The sequence below is a fragment of the Engraulis encrasicolus genome, chromosome 13 (genome assembly GCF_034702125.1).
Source record: "Engraulis encrasicolus isolate BLACKSEA-1 chromosome 13, IST_EnEncr_1.0, whole genome shotgun sequence".
NCBI classification, from domain to species: Eukaryota; Metazoa; Chordata; class Actinopteri; order Clupeiformes; family Engraulidae; genus Engraulis; species Engraulis encrasicolus.
In genome coordinates, this window is record NC_085869.1 from 24,081,654 (window position 1) to 24,102,400 (window position 20,747).

At 43.4% G+C, this 20,747-nt stretch overlaps 2 protein-coding genes across 2 annotated transcripts; both read right to left on the bottom strand.

Annotated features, from left to right (window-relative positions):
• Positions 1-275: 275 nt before the first annotated feature.
• Positions 276-3,852, bottom strand: mstnb (myostatin b). The gene is made up of 3 exons (XM_063213506.1): positions 3,415-3,852; positions 2,536-2,903; positions 276-2,136 (listed from the first exon to the last, which is right to left on the bottom strand). Exons 1-3 carry the CDS (start codon positions 3,788-3,790, stop codon positions 1,756-1,758), a joined length of 1,125 nt encoding a protein of 374 aa, XP_063069576.1. The 5' UTR covers positions 3,791-3,852; the 3' UTR covers positions 276-1,755.
• Positions 3,853-6,211: 2,359 nt separating this feature from the next.
• On the bottom strand, positions 6,212-19,757 carry LOC134460894 (immunoglobulin-like domain-containing receptor 1). Its single transcript, XM_063213505.1, has 9 exons — positions 19,484-19,757; positions 18,874-19,044; positions 18,027-18,176; positions 17,201-17,320; positions 14,498-14,644; positions 13,239-13,358; positions 12,652-12,824; positions 8,712-9,509; positions 6,212-8,310 (listed from the first exon to the last, which is right to left on the bottom strand). The coding sequence occupies exons 1-9, from the start codon at positions 19,530-19,532 to the stop codon at positions 8,272-8,274; spliced, it is 1,767 nt and encodes a 588-aa protein (XP_063069575.1). The 5' UTR covers positions 19,533-19,757; the 3' UTR covers positions 6,212-8,271.
• Positions 19,758-20,747: the final 990 nt, after the last annotated feature.

The window sequence follows — 20,747 nt, forward strand, 5'->3', positions numbered from 1 at the left end:
AAACTTTGTTATGCTGGGAAAGGTGGTGTGGTGGTGAAACGTCCTACTGTGGCCATTCTAAAGGGGCAAAATGTGAGCTTGGTCAAAATATATTATTCACATGTCATAATTGCATATTTCAGATGTAAGACAAGAATAATTAGCGTTAATGTGTTCACATCAATACCCTGGTTACCATGTCAACCAAACAGGAAGCAAAGTCAGAGGTGGGTCATTCTGCTGTGGTGCTGTGTTTGGTTGATTGAAAGTCATCAGCCTTTTACTCAATATTCCTTACAAAGCTTTATTCCTTAGTCCATGCCACTTATGCAGCAACATGATTCCACAACAACTTTTTCATTCTCTCACGGAATCTGTTTCCTCAAATCTGATCCAAGTTGTGAGACAAAATGTTTCTCTGTTGTGTGAATCATTTCTTACACAATATGTAGAGTCCTTGCACATTTTTGCAAAACAGTTTGATCTAATCTGTGGTTAAGTGAAGACTAATTCATAAATGACTTAGTAGAGCAAGCACCTTTATTTATTGTACAGATATATAGATTTGTTATTGTGCACTTTGTTGCTAGAATGTGACCTTATACATTCACTAACAGAGGTTAAAAAAGTAAACTGCTACTGGAAACAATGGCATATTATACAATTAGCAAACATATCAAAATCAGTTTTTTACAACTTTTTAGCAACCAATGACTTCTATTGGTCTGCCATAGTGCAAACTGTGTTGTTTGAAAAGACAGAGTTGTTTTTAAGCATGGTTTTAAACATTCATTCTTCTTTTCATATACCTCTGCCTTTTTTTGTTACACATTCAACATTATGTGTATGCTGCATTCGTAGTGCCTCAGGTTCAAGTCCTTCCTTTTTTTCACCATCCAGTAATGCTGATTTATTTTAATACATATATGTATGTACAATATACATATATTCATATAATAATTCAAGTGTGTAGGGCAGTTCAAGCAGGTTGAGTAATGGTAACGCTGTTATCAGGACACGATGACTGTTTTGGCATGTACTGCATGGCGATCCGTGGGAGCCCCGGGCCTGGAGTCCAAACTCTAACACTTCAGATAGGATTCCCAGCTCTTGTCAAAATGTTCTCGAGTCCCTCTCCATCTCACTTTAGATACAATTATATAAAAAGAAATGACGTCTGGGTTAAAAGACGGTGTCATCTGACTGTCGGCCATTCTTGCTCCGTCTGTGTACTATGTAGCGTAGGGTATTTTTGGACATGATGTGACAGAAGTGCAGGCAGGAGAAAGTGTATAGGACGGAGTATGTTATGTGAGTGATACTTAAGAAAACACCAAGCAAGAATGAATGGATGAGGAGAGAGGGGGGGGGGGGGGGGAGGTGTGTGTGTGTGTGTGTGTGTGTGTGTGTGTGTCTGTGTCTGAGAATGTCATTAAATTTTCTCTCGTTTGTTTTTGCCATGTCCATTGCCAAGTCCAAATCTATGACATTCCATCAGTACATCCATGTGATGCGTATTACCCAGCCAACGGGCTGGTGAGCAAGCATCCCTGTGGCTTTCTTTTTTCTCGCTCTATCGCACAGTGAGAGAAAGCACTGATAAATAGGTGAAGTGATTATGTTTCACAAGTCCTGCGAGAGAGGGTGGTGGTGTTGGTAGGGGAGGAGGAGGAGTAGGAGTGGGAGTGGGAGGAGGAAGAGGAGGAGAGGGCGAGAGGGCGAGACTGATTGACTGTGTGTGAGTGAGTTGGGGGGGGGATCAACTGACTGACAGACTCAAGAACAGCCACAGCGGTCCACCACCATGGAGGGGATCTTGCCGTATATGATCTGCTCCTTGCGGTTGAAGTAGAGCATGTTGATGGGGGACATCTTGGTGGGGGTGCAGCAGGGCCCCGCGGAGCCGCGCGGGTTGGCCTTGTTCACCAGGTGGGTGTGGGGGTACTTCTGCAGGTGCATGTACTCGCACTCCCCGGAGCAGTAGTTGGCCTTGTAGCGCTTGGGGGCAATAATCCAGTCCCAGCCAAAGTCCTCAAAGTCCACGGTCAGAGGGTACCGGCAGCAGCGCGACTCGGGGGAGTTCTCGTCGCAGTCCAGGCCCGAATCCCTGCGGGTCCTCTTGGGCCCCTCGGAGACCTTTACCTCCATGAAGGGTTGCTGTTGAATGACAGGATATTGCAGAGACAAACAAGCCATTAGCTGAAGTGATCGTATGCTGTGTCTCTACACACACACACATACATGTATGCTGCAGCAGTTATTTGTCACATGAAGTTGTCCTAACGACAGTGACAGGGAGAATAACGATTTCTACCACTTCCAAATTGTTGCAGGCGCATTCACAATGCAACATTAATCTTTCTCCAAACATACATGTACATAATAGAAGTTATACAATACTATGAACTTCACATTTGAAGGAGAGGCTACATTGATGAATGTCAGTGTGTACTGCACTATTCCACTTATTAAATACACTGTGATCGTCTAATTTAACATTTGTTAAACTGTAAAAACAGGTGTGCAGGTAAAAGGGAAAAAGTCTTCTCGACTTACCAGTCCTTCCTCTCCTGGGTCTGTAGAGGTTATAGCCAAGTCACTTCCCAGTGTGTCGTATGCGTTTATCTCAATGCCCCAGTTGGTCTCTGGTTGTTTTAGCCACACTGCCAAAACCTGTTTGACATCTATGCTTTGCCATGATTTGGTCCCTGCCTTTACGTCGATTTTCAAAGACCGGATCCTGTGTCTGTTTCCGTCCGAGACGGGCATCAGTCGCGATATCTGTAGAAATACTGTGGTGTCCTCATCCGATGGTCGCAAGTGTACCCAAAGCTGCGCCTTGACAATGCGGCTGGGTTGAATCTTCGGGTTGAAGGAGAAAAAACAACACTTGGGTATCCGGTCCACTTGAACGATGGGATCCGCTAAATTAAAAAATGACAGGAAGGATATGTTAAATTTGGCAGGCATTAATAACCATCTCAATATAAGCATTGGGTAGTTCTTTGAGGACCTGCATTACGCGTGATCACGCAACTTAAATCGTTCCACTTTATTAAGAGCTGTAGCTGACATGTACCTGCGCACATGTAAGCAAAGTGCCTGCGACGCTAGAGGAGTTGATATCGTCGGCAACATCTTAATATTTTCTCCAAGACAGACCGGCAGTCAGCTAAATACACTACACAGACCCTTGTTAAAATTACACTTTTCGCACAATAGACCATAATGCGAAATAGGGCACTTTTCATATTCCTCCGACGAAAATCAATTACACTGTCACATTTGGCGAGGTTCAATGAGAAAACAGTGCGCACCAGGCTGCGGCGTAAAATAGCGCAACCGCTGCGCTCTGGATAGCTGCTTGGCTTCATCAGCAGTGCGCAGGTTATAATCCCCGGCTATCATACTGAAAGACAGTACCCTAGAACTTACGCTCTGTGGCCATCATCATGATGGTCTCGGTGGTGGCATGGTCATCATCATCTTCCACTATTCCGTCTCTGTTATCATCTCCAAGTACATCGTACTGGTCAAGGAGTTGCTGCAGCGGAGGCGCCTTTGGAAGTAACTGCTTGACCACATCTCGGCTGATATTGGGAGCTTGCTTGAGCCGAAGTTTGCTCAGAATTTGCGTCTTGATGGCTTGTAGCCTCATGAGCTTGCTTTGCTGTCTGTACTCACATGTTGAGCACTGCTCACTGTCCTCCGCGGCTACTGAAGGCTGGTAGTGCGTTGTGATCTCACCATAACCAACTGGACCTAGCGCAATTAAGATACACACCGAAATCAGAAGTCTTGCAAAATGCATGTTCTGTCGCTTCAGCGGGATCCAGTTGATATAAGTTTGCACCCGAGGTAACCTGCACTGTGTAGCACACTCATAGGTGTCATGCTTAAAATTCTGCAAGGCTTTTTATACTGCAACTTTGGCCTCTATTGTGTCGTCAAATTCAATGATTGGCTGGGCAGGCAACAATGAATCTACTGAGATAGACGTGACTCAATTCCTCTGTGAAACCTTAAAGAGGTAGACAAACTCCAGTTAGTTAGGGCAACAATAACGACATTTCAAGATACTTTTACATCTGGTCAACATAAGGTCAGGAGTGTTTTAAAATGAAATGGGTCTACTGAGGGGCTGCCAAGACGCCCATGCGTCATGCGTCATCTTAATTTAAATGCACCATAATAAACGGCATCACTGGCACTGTCCTTGGCATTGTCTTTTATGATGGCAAACGGGACTAAACTCCAAAAAAAATGCGCAAAAGAGGCCCTTTGAGGTTTTCACTCAATCAATCCAGTTAGTAAGAAAAACTTGGTGTTTATTGCCTACAATAAAACCAGGATCGTTAATACCAGAATCAAAAGCTACACAACAGTTATACAACATCACTGATTCTAGTGGCGTTCCTGGTGATATTAGTGTTTGCTATATTGAGGGCACTTGCTATTTCATAACATCAAGCGCTCCTCCAATGGAGATGCCGAAAGAGCACCATCTACCGACCAACTCTCAGAGTACAAACAACACAAACTATTGTCCTTAGTCTTCATTAGTAAATGCTGACAAGGCAATATTTCATGTGCTCGTCAGTCACTCGTGGTGTTTATTGGGTCTTTCAACTGACTGATTGCTACATGTCTTCTAAGCTGCCATCAAACCTGAGCATTGCAGAATAAAAAAAACTGGATTTGGATAAATGTATCTGTAACTGAATTTAGTATGTGTAGGCTATCAAAGCTATGTAAGCTAGCTTTGACTTTTTTTGTATTCCACTATTGGACTGGACCTGCACTACCCCACAAGAACACACACACACACACACACACACACACACACACACACACACACACACACACACACACACACACACACACACACACACACACACACACACACACACACACACACACACACACACACACACACACACACACACTATTGCTGCTGTCACTGTTATTTTCTATTATTGTAATGTCTACACTCTATATTTATCTTATCTTCTGTTTACATGTTAAATGTTGAATGTTAAATGTTTATTTGTACTGTATTTATTATTGACCACTTATTGTTACCAGTCCATCACTGTTAACTGTCATGTCTTGCACTTTATGTCAGTCTGTAAAATGTCAGTCTTGTATGTCTTGTCCTGGCATGGTATAGAGAGAAAACGTAATTTCATTTCCCTGTATGTCTTGTGCATATAAAGAAAGTGACAATAAAAGCTGACTTGGAATAACACTTATTTCAGCTTGTGCGATGCTTTTATTTTTCATTTGACCGAGCGTCAGATGTAAGTATATGATACTGTATTCTTTTCTAAAAGCAAGTCAATAAATGGTCAGCCAATAACGCACCTTGCTCAGATTGTGCCCATTCTACCTATACTGCGCTCAAACAGTGGCCAACAATTTAAACCCTTTTATCTGACCACTTTTCCACTCTTACAATGGTATTTGAATGACATTGAGGCAGTAGGGATGTTTTCAGTACACCTGCATATTGCTCGAATCTACGCAGCGTCGCCCTGTGGAGGAGAAAAGAAACGAAAGAGGAAGTGAAGTCCACGTAGAGTCGCACGGACACCCAATCGTCTCGCTATGCGGGAGCGCAGCGCAGATGCCGACAGAGAGAGATCACCTCAACATTACGTTTATAAAGACAATCGGAAATGGGAAAAGGCAGAAAAAGCAAATCTTGGGACATTTGGTAAAAAAGCAGTCGTGTCTGATCCATGGTAACGAGGGTCATCGGACCGTGTAATTTTAGTCACTAGGTGTTTCCAAACATTCATTTTACGCACGGACATAATGGTCTTGAAACGCATCCTTAACGATTGTGGTGCATGCCTATTGATTCATGTTCATGTTTTGACGATACGATGCTAAATTTAAAACAAAGAACAAGCTGCCTAAGTCAAAGAAAGTTATAACTCTATTACGGCGTCTGGTGCCGTAGCCAACATCAATGGCCCTCATACCTCCTTTCTCTTGTGACAAAGTCTTGTGGTCCAAATGTATCCTGTTTTAGAAAAAGTGCTGTCAGAGTTGTAGTAACTACAATATCAACCCACTACCAATACTTTTGAAGGCCTGTTTCTCAGTTTCAATATTGGGGTAGTTACTGTACTTTCCCTTTGTTAGGGCACTGGCAGTATAGCTGACCAACACATCAGTCACCCAACTCACTTGGTAAAAAGAACAGACAGTAATGCAGAGGTTTCTCCTTAATAGTTTATTTGAATTGTTATTAGGAAACATACAATTAAATTAATCTACAGACTTCTATCTGCACAGTGGTTCCCCTGTGAGATATTTATAGAGTATAAAAACAGTCACAGTATGTACAAGAGCACAGCTCGACTTCAATCCACATTTAGTGCAGAGAATCATCCCTCCATGTCTTCCAAAACGCTCACACATGGTCTACTGACATCTGATCAATCTGTCAAATAAAGATAATATACATCTTACATCTTAGACTTCATATGACTCCTCCTTCCATAGTAGTAGAAGTGATCCTTCATTATCAAGACGAGGCACACATATCCTTTATGATGTATTAAGAAAAAGCACCATGAAGCACAAAACCACATGATTTCTTGTTCAGAAACCGATGCATGCTGAAAGACTGGTAATAAATAGATCAATTAAGGTAAGAGTAAGGGGTCAAATGTGGCAAATGTAATATAACAGCAATGGCAGTGGCGGAACAAATGCACACAGGGCCCCAAGGCAAGACACTGATAGGGCCCCCTATACGGCCTGTCAAGGTCACAATAGGGCCCCAACCACCAATATGGATGGGGTCTGGAGCCAATGCCCTACTCACCCCCCTGTAGCTCCGACCCTGATCTCTAGTAAGTGACTTATATGTATTGCATTACATTCCCCTACCAAATGCAAGCATGCATTATAGCAATTTTTTAAAAAGTGCATTGTTGAATATTTTGTCAACAAAGCTACTTGTGGACATGTGCTATAAGAAGTACATCTCTTAAAATTATTGTATTTTATGAGTAAAAAAAGAGAAGAGCTTTGTATATTTGTTGATCCCTGAACAACCAAAAAAAATCCATCATTTTATGTAGTCACTGACATACTGACTCTACTCACTAAAAGCATTACATAAAACCTTTTCAAACCATAAGAGTTTCTTGTTAACTGACACCATCAGTACAAACGCATAAAAAAATAGTCCACCACCTCACATTATATGAATTAATGTAAACTTCAGTGCATCAGTTACACATACAGTACATGTAATGTGCACACTCAAACACACAAAACATACTCACACACATACAGGTATAATATTAAAGACGGCAGAATATTTACGTTAGTTAAACTCCTTCTGCCATTTTGTACAAAACATCCTGTAAAATAATGAAATGTGGTGTATAAGCATCTCCTAATGCTCCTCCTCACACCGATCCTGACAATAAGGGCTACAACTTTACTAACTAAAAACATTGAAAACAAATAAAAACCATTTGTACACATTTGTACAATGACTTACCGGGCGAATAGACCAGCCACGACGCGATTGAAGCGACAGAGAATCGCTTCTGTGCAGCAAGAGCGATACGAGCAATTGAAGCGACTAGAGCGGGGGTACTCAATTAAAAGTCCCCGAGGGCCATTTTTCCCAAATTCCTCCCAATAAAGGGCCAACACGAGTAAACCCTTGGAATGCACATTTTCCCTGATAAAAGTTTTGAATGACATGGAACAATCGCAATGAAAATAGGGCATAGGGCCAGTATGCCCGTTAATGTTGGAATGCTTGCCTTCTGCTTTTCCCATTGGCTGTGGTTACTTACCTCTATACAGTTATTGGCTGTCGCGGCCTGTTGCCGAACCGCGTCATAGCTCATTTGCATAACATTCCCAGGAGTTCAACTACAAACTGTCGCTCTCGTCGCGCGAATCGCCTCTAGTCTCCAGAATCACTTTAGTCGCGCGACTCAATACAAAGTAAATTACTTCCGTCGCTCGCCTCGCTCATGTCGCGGCCGGTCTATTCGCCCGGTTAATCTTCACTTCATATTCACTAACAAAACAAACATCTCATACAGTAGGTGAACAAACAAACATCTAAGAGAAGAGTCGTCACTAGTATCAAACCAGTGACAAGTACCTACTGACCACAAAACTTGACAGCTGTTCACGGATAGCAGATCAATAATTGTGATTGTGATTAAGATTGAGTTCCTTAAAACACGATTAAAAAGTGTGAAAGTACACAGGACTTCTGCTTCTGCTTAAAGCGCGGACATGCAGCCTTCAGATCACCACACTGTTGCCACTGCGAGAACTCTTCTCCTAGGAGACGGAAAGAGAGAAAAGGAAAGAAAGAGAGAAAGGGAAACAGAGACGGGACGTGCAGACGGAATAGAGAGACCAGAGGCAGATCAGGAAAGAGGAGAAAGATGGAAAGATTTTAGTGAGGGCATTGGGTTGATTGGAGCCAAAAGCTTATTATTTAATGATTTAAACTACAGGGTGCACCCTTAAGTCTAGACCCACTATAGAAGCTATTTAAGCATGCTGCAGGTACGCCATACCAGTAGAAGAAAGAAAGTTCAAGTTATTTGCCTGACCTTCCAACTTACCAGGAAGTGAATGCGGAGAATAAATATTTGGGACTTTTAATTTGATCATCATTTTCCCTAATGGGTCTAGAGTTAACGGAACACCCAGAATCATAAATGTTAAACCCTTACAGAGAAGCGGTCTATGTTGAACTTCTTGCCACTGGCTCCGGGCTGGACATCGATGGAGAAGTAGCTGGGGGGCTTCTCAGGCCAGGGCTTCCCCCGCGAGGAGCGCGCCCCTCCTCCACCACCACCACCTCCACCTCTCCGGCTGTCCTCGTCTGAGCTCCAGGACCCCCGGCGGGCAGGTGGGGGCGAGTAGCTCCGGTCCCGACGAGGAGCCGCGTGGCGCCGCTCGTCCATCAGGTCGTCTCGGCTACGAGAGCGTGGGCGGTAGCCGCCCCCTGAACCACTTCCACCTCGCCGACCTCCAGAGGAACCGCCCCGTCTCCCATGCCGATCGTCCCAGTCCGACTCGTCACTGTAGGTGCGCAGGATGCCACGCCGAGGGGACGGGGGCTGCCTGGAGGAGGGTCCTCCGCGGTTGTCCCGGCGGTAGCCTCCGGCCCGGCTGGAGTTATCACTGGAGGGGATGGAGAGGCGAGGCCCTCCCCTGGCGGCACCACCACCGCCACCACCACCACCGCCCCCCGAGCCTCCACCACCTCGGTGAGAGTACTGTCCGGAGCCGCGGCCGATGATGGGCGGCAGCTGGATGACGCGGCGCTCCATGCCCTGCACGCCGATCTCGTCCAGGGCGGAGAGCATGCTGGGCGGCCCGGGAGAGAAGGGCACGCCCTGGGGTGGCGTGGCCCTCTGGTGGGCGGGCATCGGCTGGCGTTGGGGCGGAGGTGCCATCTGCTGCTGTGGCGGTGGTGGCCCCGGCTGGGTGTGAACCATGGGGGGTGCCACGTCCATGCTGCGCACCTACGATACGAAACGATACGATAACACTTAATTGACAGTTTTCACTGACATTCGTTTTGCATCCCTGAACAACAAGACTCGTTTAAGGAAGGACAAGACATACAGTCCCAGGAAAAAGTTTGTACACCCTTTGAAATTTCTTACATTTCTGTCAAAATTGATCATGAAACATGGTCTGATCTTCCCGGAAATCTCAAGAAGGAACAATCAGAGTCTGCTTTAATTAATTCCACCCAAAAATGTACATGGTATCATATTTTTATTGGTCATAAGGCCATAACATTCACAGGAGAGCAGGGCATAAGTAAGTACACCCTTGCATCAAGTAGGTTTTAACCCTCAGTTAGTTGCAATATCATCAACCAGACTTGTCCTGTAGTTGCAGATCAGATTAACAAAACAATATGTTTGTATCTTGTCTCCCTCTTCTTTAGAGAACTGCCTCTCGTCAGCAAGGTTTGTGGGATGTCTGGAGTGCATAGCTTTCTTGACTTCATGCCATATAATCTCAATTGTTTTTTGTCAGCGCTTTGACTGGGCTTTTTCAGAATGTGTATTTTATTATTATGAAGCCATTCTAAAGTCGATTTGGCTTCTAAAGTATGGGTTGTTGTCACATTTCAGGACCCATACTCGTGTGTGCTTCAACTGTGTGACAGACTTCCTCACGTTTTTTCTGTAAAATATCACAATAAACTTGACTTCATTGTTCCACTGATAATAGCAAACTCTCAAGGGTCTGAGGCAGCAAGGTAGCCGCATATAATGATGCTCCCACCACCATACTCAGAAGAGGAGATGTAACCAAGAATAGCTAAAAATGGGATTCATTCTGCCAATCTAAAATGAATGGGGTTTCTGTCCAAAAAAATATTGCTGCACCTTTGAGGTTTCCGAAAAAGCATTTATATCAGGGGTGTCAAACTCATTTTGGTCCGGGGGCCGCATACAACCCATGTGGACCTCAAGCGGGCCGCATTAGTAATATCATCACAAAAAAAAAAAAAAACGTAACGCAAATGATTAGTGTTCAGTACTATCACGTTTTAAGTGTGTTGAATATGTAGAAAGCAATGCAATACTGATAATCCTATGCATAATGTCCTTGACTTCATTCATTCATTGGCAACCATCGATTAATTAAATATGGGACAGTTCATTTTGGCAGGAGGTCTGGGGGTTTCCCCCCAGAAAATGTTGTATTTCTTAGATGTAATTTCCTGCATTTTCATGCATTCTAACATCCCGTTTCCAGTTTCAGCTTAGTAGGAACCAATACAAATCCAATTATATTTATTATTTAATTACAACCAATACCAATACAATACGAATAAGAAGTATTAACATTTTATCTCTATATATGAGGTCTATAATATATGAGCTTTAGCAAATGCCTGTCACAGTACAAATTCACCATTTATAATAGAAGTGTGATGTGCACTTTACTACATATACTGTATACAGTATAACAGAGGGTTAATGTCATGCAGGTCTCGATTTTGCCCCGAGGGCCGTAATTGCGCATTTCGGTTATTTCATTGAAAAAAAAAAAAAAGTAAAAAAAAAAAAAAAAAAAAAAAAAAAAATTTTTTTTTTTTTTTTTTTTTTTTACATCCGGGCCGGATGGAACCCTCCCGCGGGCCGGATGCGGCCCGCGGGCCGTATGTTTGACACCCCTGATTTATATGCTTCATAGAATTACTGCAAAATATTCTGTAGACCAACGTTGAAACCAAAGTTTAATTGTTCAGGGGAACACACAATGTCATGTTTGGAGGAGAACTGGAGAACCACACCTTCACCAAAACATCATCTCCACCTTTGAGTATGGTGGCGGGAGCATCATTATATGCAGCTACCTTGCTGCCCCAGGCCCTTTTCAGTTTGCTATTATCAGTGGAACAATGAACTCAGAAGTTTATCGAGATATTTTACAGAAAAAAGTGAGGTAGTCTGTCACACAGTTGAAGCACACAAGAGGATGGGTGCTGAAATGTGACAACAACCCATACTTTAGAAGCAAATCGACTTTAGAATGGCTTCATAATAATGAAATACACATTCTGAAATAGCCCAGTCAAAGCCCTGACAAAAAACAATTGAGATTATATGGCATGAAGTCAAGAAAGCTATGCACTCCAGACATCCCACAAACCTTGCTGACGAGAGGCAGTTTTCTAAAGAAGAGGGAGACCAGATACATCTAGATTGTTTTGTTAATCTGATCTGCAACTACAGGAAACATCTGGTTGAGGTTATTGCGACTAACTTAGGGTTAAAACCTATTGAATGCAAGGGTGTACTTACTTATGCCTTGCTGTCCTGTGAATGTTTACATCCTATGGCCAATAAAAATATGAAAACTTGTAAATGTTTGGGTTGAATTAGTTAAAGCAGACTCTGGTTGTTCCTTCTTGTGATTTCCGGGAAGATCAGACCATGTTTTATGACCAATTTTGACAGAAAGGTAAGAAATTTCAAAGGGTGTACAAACTTTTTCCTGGGACTGTACATCTAACATCACAGGACTACTGCACAATGTTGCACATTACATGCACATTACATACACATACATACAGACATACATAATGTGAGGACAGCTTTCTCCATGGGATGATTGTACTACATACACAGCAACACAAGTATTGATTGATGTATGAAGGAATGTTTAAGTCTGTGGCAGTTGTAGAAGGGAACTCTGAAACATGGAGTCATATGCAGGGTTCCCACTCTAATTCAGATATAAAATTCTGTGATTTTTCATGACTTTCCAGACCCAAAAAACAGAATTTCCATGACCACCATTTTAAAAAGTCTTCAAAAAGTGTCTAAACTGAAGATTATCTTCATCCCTAGAGCCGATGCTGAGCAAAGCATTGTAGTATAAACAGTAAGAAACAAGGTTAGTTAGCAAAGGTTTTTGGTTCTACACAACTGTTAAGAAAATTCCATGATATTCCATGACTGTGCATGAAAAATGGTAAAATTCCATGCCTTTCCATGACTGGAAAACCTTTATGAAATTCTGTGATATTCCAGAAATTCCATGACCCGTGGGAAGTGAACCCTGTATGTGAGTATTTGAGAAGATATTGATTAGACACATTGGTGGTGCAGACGAGAGGTACAACATGCCGCGCACCTGGCTCTCTAGGAAGTCCAGCATCTGGTTGGTGCCGTGGACACTGCCCTGGAAGCTACCGGGCGGGTCGTAGCCGCCGTGGTGAGGCATGACTGGGGGCGGGGGGCCGTGCTGCGGGGGCATGTAACCCATGGGGACGCCTGGATGCTTCAAGGGGTACTCTGACACAGAGCCTGAGGAAAGCAGATTGTGGTTAAAGCGAAGTTGGCAAACAGACTGCATGCCCACAGAAAATAACAAAAAACAAAAACAATAGCCGAAAGTTCAACCACCATCACTAAAATCCAAGTTGTGTTGTTTTTCTTAGATAACATACCACCCACAGGTATAGTAGCCTACTTTTATACGTACATGCATGCAAACACTTACACACACGCACAAACACGCACACACGACTGTACCAAGATTGCCAAGATTACGATATGATTATGAAGGCCTAATCTCATAATTTTGCTTGTTTAATGGTTCAAGAGCGTAGCACATGAGAGTAGACCAAGCCAAACGTTTGACACCAATTTGAGCTCAGCAAATGACCTAGTGACAAATAAACCACAACGGGTAAGAAGGATACCTCTTCAGTGCCTTACCTCCAGAGTAGAGAAGCGGGTAGTTGGACTGGGAGGAGCCGTTGGCATATATGGGCTGGCCGTGGAGCCACGGAGCCATCGCTCTCTTGGCCTCCTTCATCATCCGGTGCTGCATGATCGCTGCAAACGCAAAAGCACAGGGTCACACCCTCACGTCCGTAACCTGGTTCTCACGATGGTTGTTACCAAGTGCGAGCTCACAAAGTTTATCGAAGATGCATGAAGCACGAAGGGTCTGCTTGAGAGCCAGGCTATCACGCCCGCACATTACCAATTAAATTCAAACTCCATTACACTTAACAGCATAGGACAGGTCCACACACTCGCGACACCTGTACATTACTGATGAAATTCAGACTCTGCTACTCCATTAATTTAAAGCTGCACTGTGTAATATTTTTCAGCAGTTTCTTTCCAGAATTCTTGCTGCCTATTCACAAATGTTACCTTTTTGATGAATACTTATCACCACCATCAAATTCCAAGTATTCATTATGACTGGGAAAATAGCACTTTTCATACATGAAAAGGTGGATCTTCTCCATGTATAACATTTTGAATTTCCAGAAATAGACATTTTTCAGTTGCAAAACGTACTGTTTTTAGGCCATACTGGTGAATATTAGTTTATTCTCTAGTAAATCATCATGAAAAGATATAAAATAATAGGCAGCACAATTTCAATGAGCAGCCTAGTAGCAATACCTACTCTGGTCACCATCCTACACAGTGCAACTTTAACGGCAAGTGTGTGTGTAACCACCAGGTCACACAAAACATGACAAAATGTAGTGTAGCAACAGAACTTCGTGGAATGGAGTTCATTCTGCTGGATTGGCTGGATTCTGCCAGACACTTTTGGCCATGTTGCCTGCAGTTAGGAGATGGTGAAATGGAATAACAGTCTGTGATGAAATGGACGTATTTTTTGTTTCAAGGGAAGATATGTGGCTACAGATGTAACTTATTTTACCTTGTCAATATTCAATTGCCAATTAACATTTAGTAACATATACCGTATATACCGTGCGTGCGTGTGTGCGTGTGTGTGCGTCTTATACCTTTCTCTGGGCAGCAGCAGGTCTGTGGGCATGTCGTGACACGCATAGGTGTGTGTGTGTGTGTGTGCGTGCGTGCGCGTGCGTGTGCGCGTGCGCGTGCGTCTTATACCTTTCTCTGGGCAGCAGCAGGTCTGTGGGCATGTCGTGACACGCATAGGTGTGTGTGTGTGCGCGTGCGTGTGTGCGTGTGTCTTATACCTTTCTCTGGGCAGCAGCAGGTCTGTGGGCAGCAGGGGCACCTGACGTAGCAGCAGCAGTTCTGGGGGCAGCACTGGCAGCAGCAGATGCAGAGCAGCATGATGAGGAGGAGGGCCCCGATGATGATGAACAGCACCGTCAGCCAATCTGGACACAGGAACAGGAACAGGAACATAGGTTAGTATCAGAGCCATCTAACACATAGGTTTCCCCATTTACAAACATTCACGTTGTGAGGAGGGGCAAGATGCTAAGCAGCAAACCACGTGAGCGCATTTTAAAAAATATTTTTTGACTTTATTTGATAGGACAGTGTGAGAGGTGGACAGGAAGCAAATTGGGAGGGAGGCGGGGAGGGGTCGGCAAAGGACCCGGGCCGGGAATCGAACGCGGGTCAGCCGCATGGCAGGCAAGTGCCCTACTGGTTGGCCACGGCAGGGCCGAGTGACAGCAGTTTTCCAACAATCAGAGGTTGAAGAGAGCACAGCTAGGGATTGTTTACAAACAGGAAACCCAAGTATAGGAGAGTTGTGACAACCGGGGTACCCCCCTGAAGTAGATTTGTCACTTGGTTCAACGTAGACTGAAATGGACCCTGGAAGCGGCTTTCTTTCTCTAGACTAACACAGAACCTCTCCATAAGTCAAAATGAGAAACAAAAAGAAAAACAAACTAGATTTCTTATTTATGATAAATTCATCATCATAAATAAGATATTACGTAAATCAGCTAAAAGCACCGTAAGCATTCCCAAAATGGGTTAAGCCTTGACCCACGTTTTTGTGCAGCAAACGTGGGCCATAGCAGTCAATGGGATAAGCCTGACTCGCCCTATAGAGCGCTCTGCTTAGTATCACTCTAGTTTGCATAGGAAACTGTTGTGCTTTTAACAACATGCAAATATTGACATGGTGCAGATTGAAATAGAAAGGGAGGGAAATGGTGCACTCAGTGAGCCATGCTCATCTTTGACAACAGTTATGATAAAAAATGAAAGTGAATGCCATCTTGCCATTTAAACACACATACTGTTCACTCACTGCGTCATCCACCTTATGAACACACACTTGACAAATGTGTTTGCCGCTTGTAGTAAAATACTGCCTACCTATTCTACTGCATCAGCTGGTTTCATTATTTCACTTTGTGGAAAAGTAGTTACTCAGGTGAAATGAGATGGAGTGGAGACACTAGGTGACACCAGTCTGGCTACTAACTACACCAGGGAGGGACAAAGGGTCAGATGCCCCGGGCCCAGGGAGATAAGGGGCCCCATAATCTGGTCCCCATTAAATTGTGTATACTGTGTTGGGGCCGTTTCAGGTGACTTTGTCCCGGGGCCAGCCAAAGTTCTCATACATCAGCTCTGACCACACACGCAATATGAAACAGACCAAATAAACACAGACTGACTATGTAATTTGTGTTAAAACTCACTGATTCTTTCCATATTTACTTCCACACCTCTTTTATGCACAATTCTCAAGGCAGTGTATGCGTTGGTCTGTGTCTAGATGAATAGTTGTGTTTGGCCTCCTCCTGCCAGGGATGGATCATGACTCCATGGGTCCCTGGGCCAGATAACAAGAAAGGCCCCCCTCCATGGGTCCCTGGGCCAGATAACAAGAAAGCCCCCCCCCCCCCCTCCATGGGTGTTGCTACAGTAGTTTGTTTTGGAACCCTATGCTGTTGGGGTCTGCAGGTTCGCCCCCCCACCCCCCCGAAAATTTAAATTTACAGTGGAGTTTAAGGTACTGTATGGGTTCAATGCAATATGAGAAAGGAAATGTAAAGGCTTGATCAAAGAGGTTGGATATATAATAAGAGGAATCTAAACACGCCCACTCAATGCAAAAGCGTGTGCTCAAAATTTGGTCTCTTAAGGGGGCGTTGTCCCTCCTTCTTCTCTTTTCGTGGTGTTTGCACAAGACGTGCGCTACCGCCATCTACAGCGCTAAGGGGACTCCATTTATTCTCTACCTCAAGACTCAGAAGGTCTCCTAATCGAAGGTCTCCTAAAGGGGCGTTCACCCGACGTAAAGTGGATACCGGAAAAGAACCCGCCTGCTTTATCTCACTCTCATATACGATTCTCTGCCTTGATCTTCAGGGTCCCATTGACCCTTGGGCCCCTGGGCCTGGGCCCGGTAGGCCCGTACAGTAACCTGTCCCTCCTTCCTGCGCTACTCTAGCCTGACAAGCCAGACCATTCATGTTGAATTACTTTGTAGTTCACCAATGGTCTGATTAAGCTTCTCTGGGGAGGGTTTTCAGTCAACCACCAGACGGGCGGTGTTACCAGCCAATAAGTGAACACACTTGGGGGTAAAATAACATAGATTACGTCATAAACGTTAGCGATTGGTCAGAGCTCATTTCAAATCAGAGCTGAGCTCACTCCTACCACCCAAGTGCTCCAGGGTATCGAGGATCCAGAACAAAAATGAATTACAAAGTAATTAATGTGTTGTAGAAAGTTACTTGTGCACAATCCCTGGTGCTGAACAAAAAGATTACATATTTTTTTTAAAAAAGGTTCGCACACTCCTTTGGATTTTTCCTTTTTTAAGTTATTTTTTCTTCTTTTTATTCATTCATTCATTGGCAATGACGTTTTGACCTCTCGGTCGTCCTCAGATTAACCTTTTTAAAAAAAAAAAAGTAATTAATGTGGTGTGGTAAAACCAGGCTAGCGCTACTCACGGTAAACGATGAGTCTGATCTCCCTGTCCGAGTCGCCCGTCGTGTCTCCAGGTGCGTCGATGGAGCAGAAGTACATCCCGTTATCCCACCACATCACCTCATTGATCACCAGGTCTGCCTCTGTGATGCACACAAGATCAGGAGAAATGTGAAGAGAGAGAGAGAGAGAGAGAGAGAGAGAGAGAGAGAGAGAGAGAGAGAGAGAGAGAGAGAGAGAGAGAGAGAGATGCTGCCTTGGGTTGCAAACAATTAAGGTGCTCTTCGAGAAGGAAATTGTAATCTAGTACATCTAGTACTTTCAGAACAGAATGTTTCAACTGGATGTAAATATTCAGATCGGCCACCTATGGATTATCTTCAACACACCTGCCAGCTGAGGTGTGCTTGAAATAAGTAACGTCAATTTCAGACGTACACCTTTCAGCCTGCTGTACTCAACAAAATGAAATAAATGGCTTAGCAGAGAGTTGCCTCTGCCCTTGGGACCTTCCTTCTTTTTAATAGAAAATGTGATTTTGAGTTTTACATTTCTTTAATTTCTTCCAAAAGTTAACAGGAGGACAGAGTGAACAGGCTGGGGGATGTGCTGCATTGAATTAATGTAGAAACAAAGATGAATGTCCGCACACTGCTCCCGTGTTGCTTTTTTGCAAAAACAGCTGAAACTCCTGCATACAAAATGGTTGTGGGAGGGAGATACACAGTTTTTTTTTCCCTGATGCAGTTGACATCGACAAAAACATCAAACACATTCCAACTCCTGGCAAGTGCCTGTTTTGGGAACCCAGGACACAAGAGTCTTGAAATTGAGCATACAGTAACTCACTGTCTTGGATGGTGATCTTGCGCTCGCGGTACTGTGACCCCAGTGTGGGCTCATTCGTCCCCCTCTTCTGCGCCACCACTCGCACCGTGCGCTGCCGGTCAGGGCAGTCATTGGCCGGATCCTGCCCCAATGCCAAGGCGGCCTGATAGGCTGCGGAGAACGCAAGTACTTATTGTGAAAAGTCTTCACAAGACAAACAGTTCGTAATAGATAAAGAGTTCAATAGAATCTAATATACAAGACAGACAACAGTCAAGTTCAGTGTCGTTCAGAGTTGTTTTGACTGTAAAAACAGAATGACATTGTTCAGCTTGTCCAGTTTGTTCTGATTGGTTATCCATTTAGGTGAAAAGTGAAGCGCTTTACCAGAACTCCTTTTGTTGTATTTTTCTGCCCAAACGGTTTGCAAGTAGCCTACTGTACATCAAGGGTAGACTAGATACCTCATTGGAATAAGTTTAATTACACAAATCATTATCTACAGTATATTACTGGTAGGCTAATATTGGTCATTGTAGGAAAAAGTTAGTCCGTGTGGTATTTTGTTTACATGTAGTTATTACATAAGCATACATAATTGAAACATATAGAAGGATAATTTGATTTGACACATGGGTCCAGACTGTCACATTTTCCTTTCCATCATCGGATCTCAGTTCCTATTTTTTTTGGAAAATAATTTCAGTAATGTTTAATAGATGGACAAGCAAGATTTAATATTTTCAAAAATGCCTTAATATGATTCTTGCATAAAAAGATAAAGTTCACATGATTAAAAAAAAATGTTTCTATAATTTGACATTCATTACAATTAACAACAAACAAATCTATTATCCTGAATGCTTACCCGTTGAGTAATACTCCAGCACTGGATCTTTACAGAACGATTTGAACCTCCATGTGACAAGAACTTCGGAAGGATTTGCTGATGTTGAGTAGTCACAACGGAGGATGACAGATGCAAACAGAGCTGTACTCCTTTCTGTCTGAGGAACAGTCACCTGGATGGACTGTAACTCTGTGTGATAAAAAGGGACAAAGGTGTAAGGCTACGAATTTACTTCAACATGCCTGGCGTTGGTCAAGGCCTGTTTTTGCGTCGCGCTGCAAATAGTAGGCAATGGCTAACTATTTGAGTTGTGTCCAAAATAAGTCTATAGATTTGTCACATCAGCTAATTGTAGTATGACTATGTACGTTTCTGTTTGTGTGTCTGGGGAGCAATCAAAAGTGAGCATGCGATTTAATAGTAACGATTATGATCAATCTGGTTTGTGTCAAGAGTAAATAGGCTTGTCACGTGACGCGCGTCTCCATTGTGGTGTTTACACCTGTTGATAATTAACATGTGAAAGTTTCGGTTGAAAAATATATCTCAATTACTGAAAACAAAACAAAACCACTTTCCGAAACGAAGAAAGTAGCATTTAAGGCATACAAATATTGTTTCAACTCACCTTTCGGGAGAATGGCCAGTAAAACTACTACCAGGATCAAATTCCCCATTTTTTTGTCTTCGGAAGGACATCCAACGCGGAAGCTATGATCGCTACCTTTAGGCCTATAATTACACGACAGGTAGAAACAGAAAAGATGATCACGGCGGATCACGTCTAACTTCTATATAGAATCACATAATTATGTATTTCTTTCGATAACCTGCTCGAATTCACGAGTAACTTCAAGCTGATTGTACCGTGCGTAACGAAGAGCAACTTTCCCCGGTCCAGTCCTGCCTCCTTTCCCCTCCCCCACATTCTGCTCCGACTGACATCACTTACCCCACCCCGCAATGGCAGGTGCATCAGAGTAAACTTTGGCATGTACATGAGTGCGCGTTGAGTACAATCACACCCGCTTATCAGTAGGCCTGAATACAGTGGCCCACATGTCCTTTATAAAAGTCCTACCTTCATATGGAAGTTGGGTCTTTCCCCGAAAAATTCAGTGCTGGACAATTCCTCACATCTATTTTCCAAGTTCACAAGTGTTTTTTCCTCAAGGATCCACTAGGAGGGCGTGTTGAGTAGGCTAGGTCTAAATATTCCACCTTTGAGTTAGGCCTACTTCTACATGAAAATGGGAGCCGAGGCCTACTTTTACAGTTGTGGTTGTAGGCCATTTCTGATAAGGGGTTGGTGTATTTCATTGTTCAAAATATCACACAATTCAGTATTTTTGAAGTGGGTTTTTTTTGCAGTTTAAAGTAGGCCTATTTCTGTGTCCAAATACATAAAACTGCAGTAAGACAGTTATACCACTGTTCACAGTAAACTGCCGTCTTTATAGTGCTGTGCCACACATTTTTTTTCTTCTTTTCAAGATCCAGATTGAAGAGATGTGACTTGATGGATTAAGTGCAAAATAGTAGACTGTAGCATAGTTCAGAATACAAAGAACTACACAATATATAGTCTATAATGTTGGTATAGAGAAAGGGATAAATCGCCCCCACCTGGCTTTGAGCCTTTATTTCACATCACAGTTGTACTATAATACATAAGCAATGTGCGGAACACCTATTAGTGCATGGACTTTGGGATCATCTTTACTTTACCACTTAACCTGGAGCGAAAATTCAACAGGAACTCAACTTTTATTTTCTAGAAACAGCTTTCTTTCCTCTGACGAACATAAGTGAATTGCCCTGGAAAATGAAGAGTTTTGCAACTCCCATCACCAGTGTCAATCACACTGCAGAGGAAAGAGAAGCAGGTCAAA

Bases quoted from the DNA above. Each gene is read 5' to 3' on its own strand.
- mstnb (XM_063213506.1), bottom strand. From the start codon at position 3,790: ATGCATTTTGCAAGACTTCTGATTTCGGTGTGTATCTTAATTGCGCTA. The intron at 2,904-3,414 runs GTAAGTTCTAGG...TTTTTAATTTAG, and splicing joins CATGATGATGGCCACAGAGC to CGGATCCCATCGTTCAAGTG. The intron at 2,137-2,535 runs GTAAGTCGAGAA...GTCATTCAACAG, and splicing joins ACCCAGGAGAGGAAGGACTG to CAACCCTTCATGGAGGTAAA.
- LOC134460894 (XM_063213505.1), bottom strand. From the start codon at position 19,532: ATGGGGAATTTGATCCTGGTAGTAGTTTTACTGGCCATTCTCCCGAAA. The intron at 14,645-17,200 runs GTGAGTAGCGCT...TCCTGTGTCCAG, and splicing joins GATCAGACTCATCGTTTACC to ATTGGCTGACGGTGCTGTTC. The intron at 9,510-12,651 runs GTGCGCGGCATG...TTCGTATCGTAG, and splicing joins TGGACTTCCTAGAGAGCCAG to GTGCGCAGCATGGACGTGGC.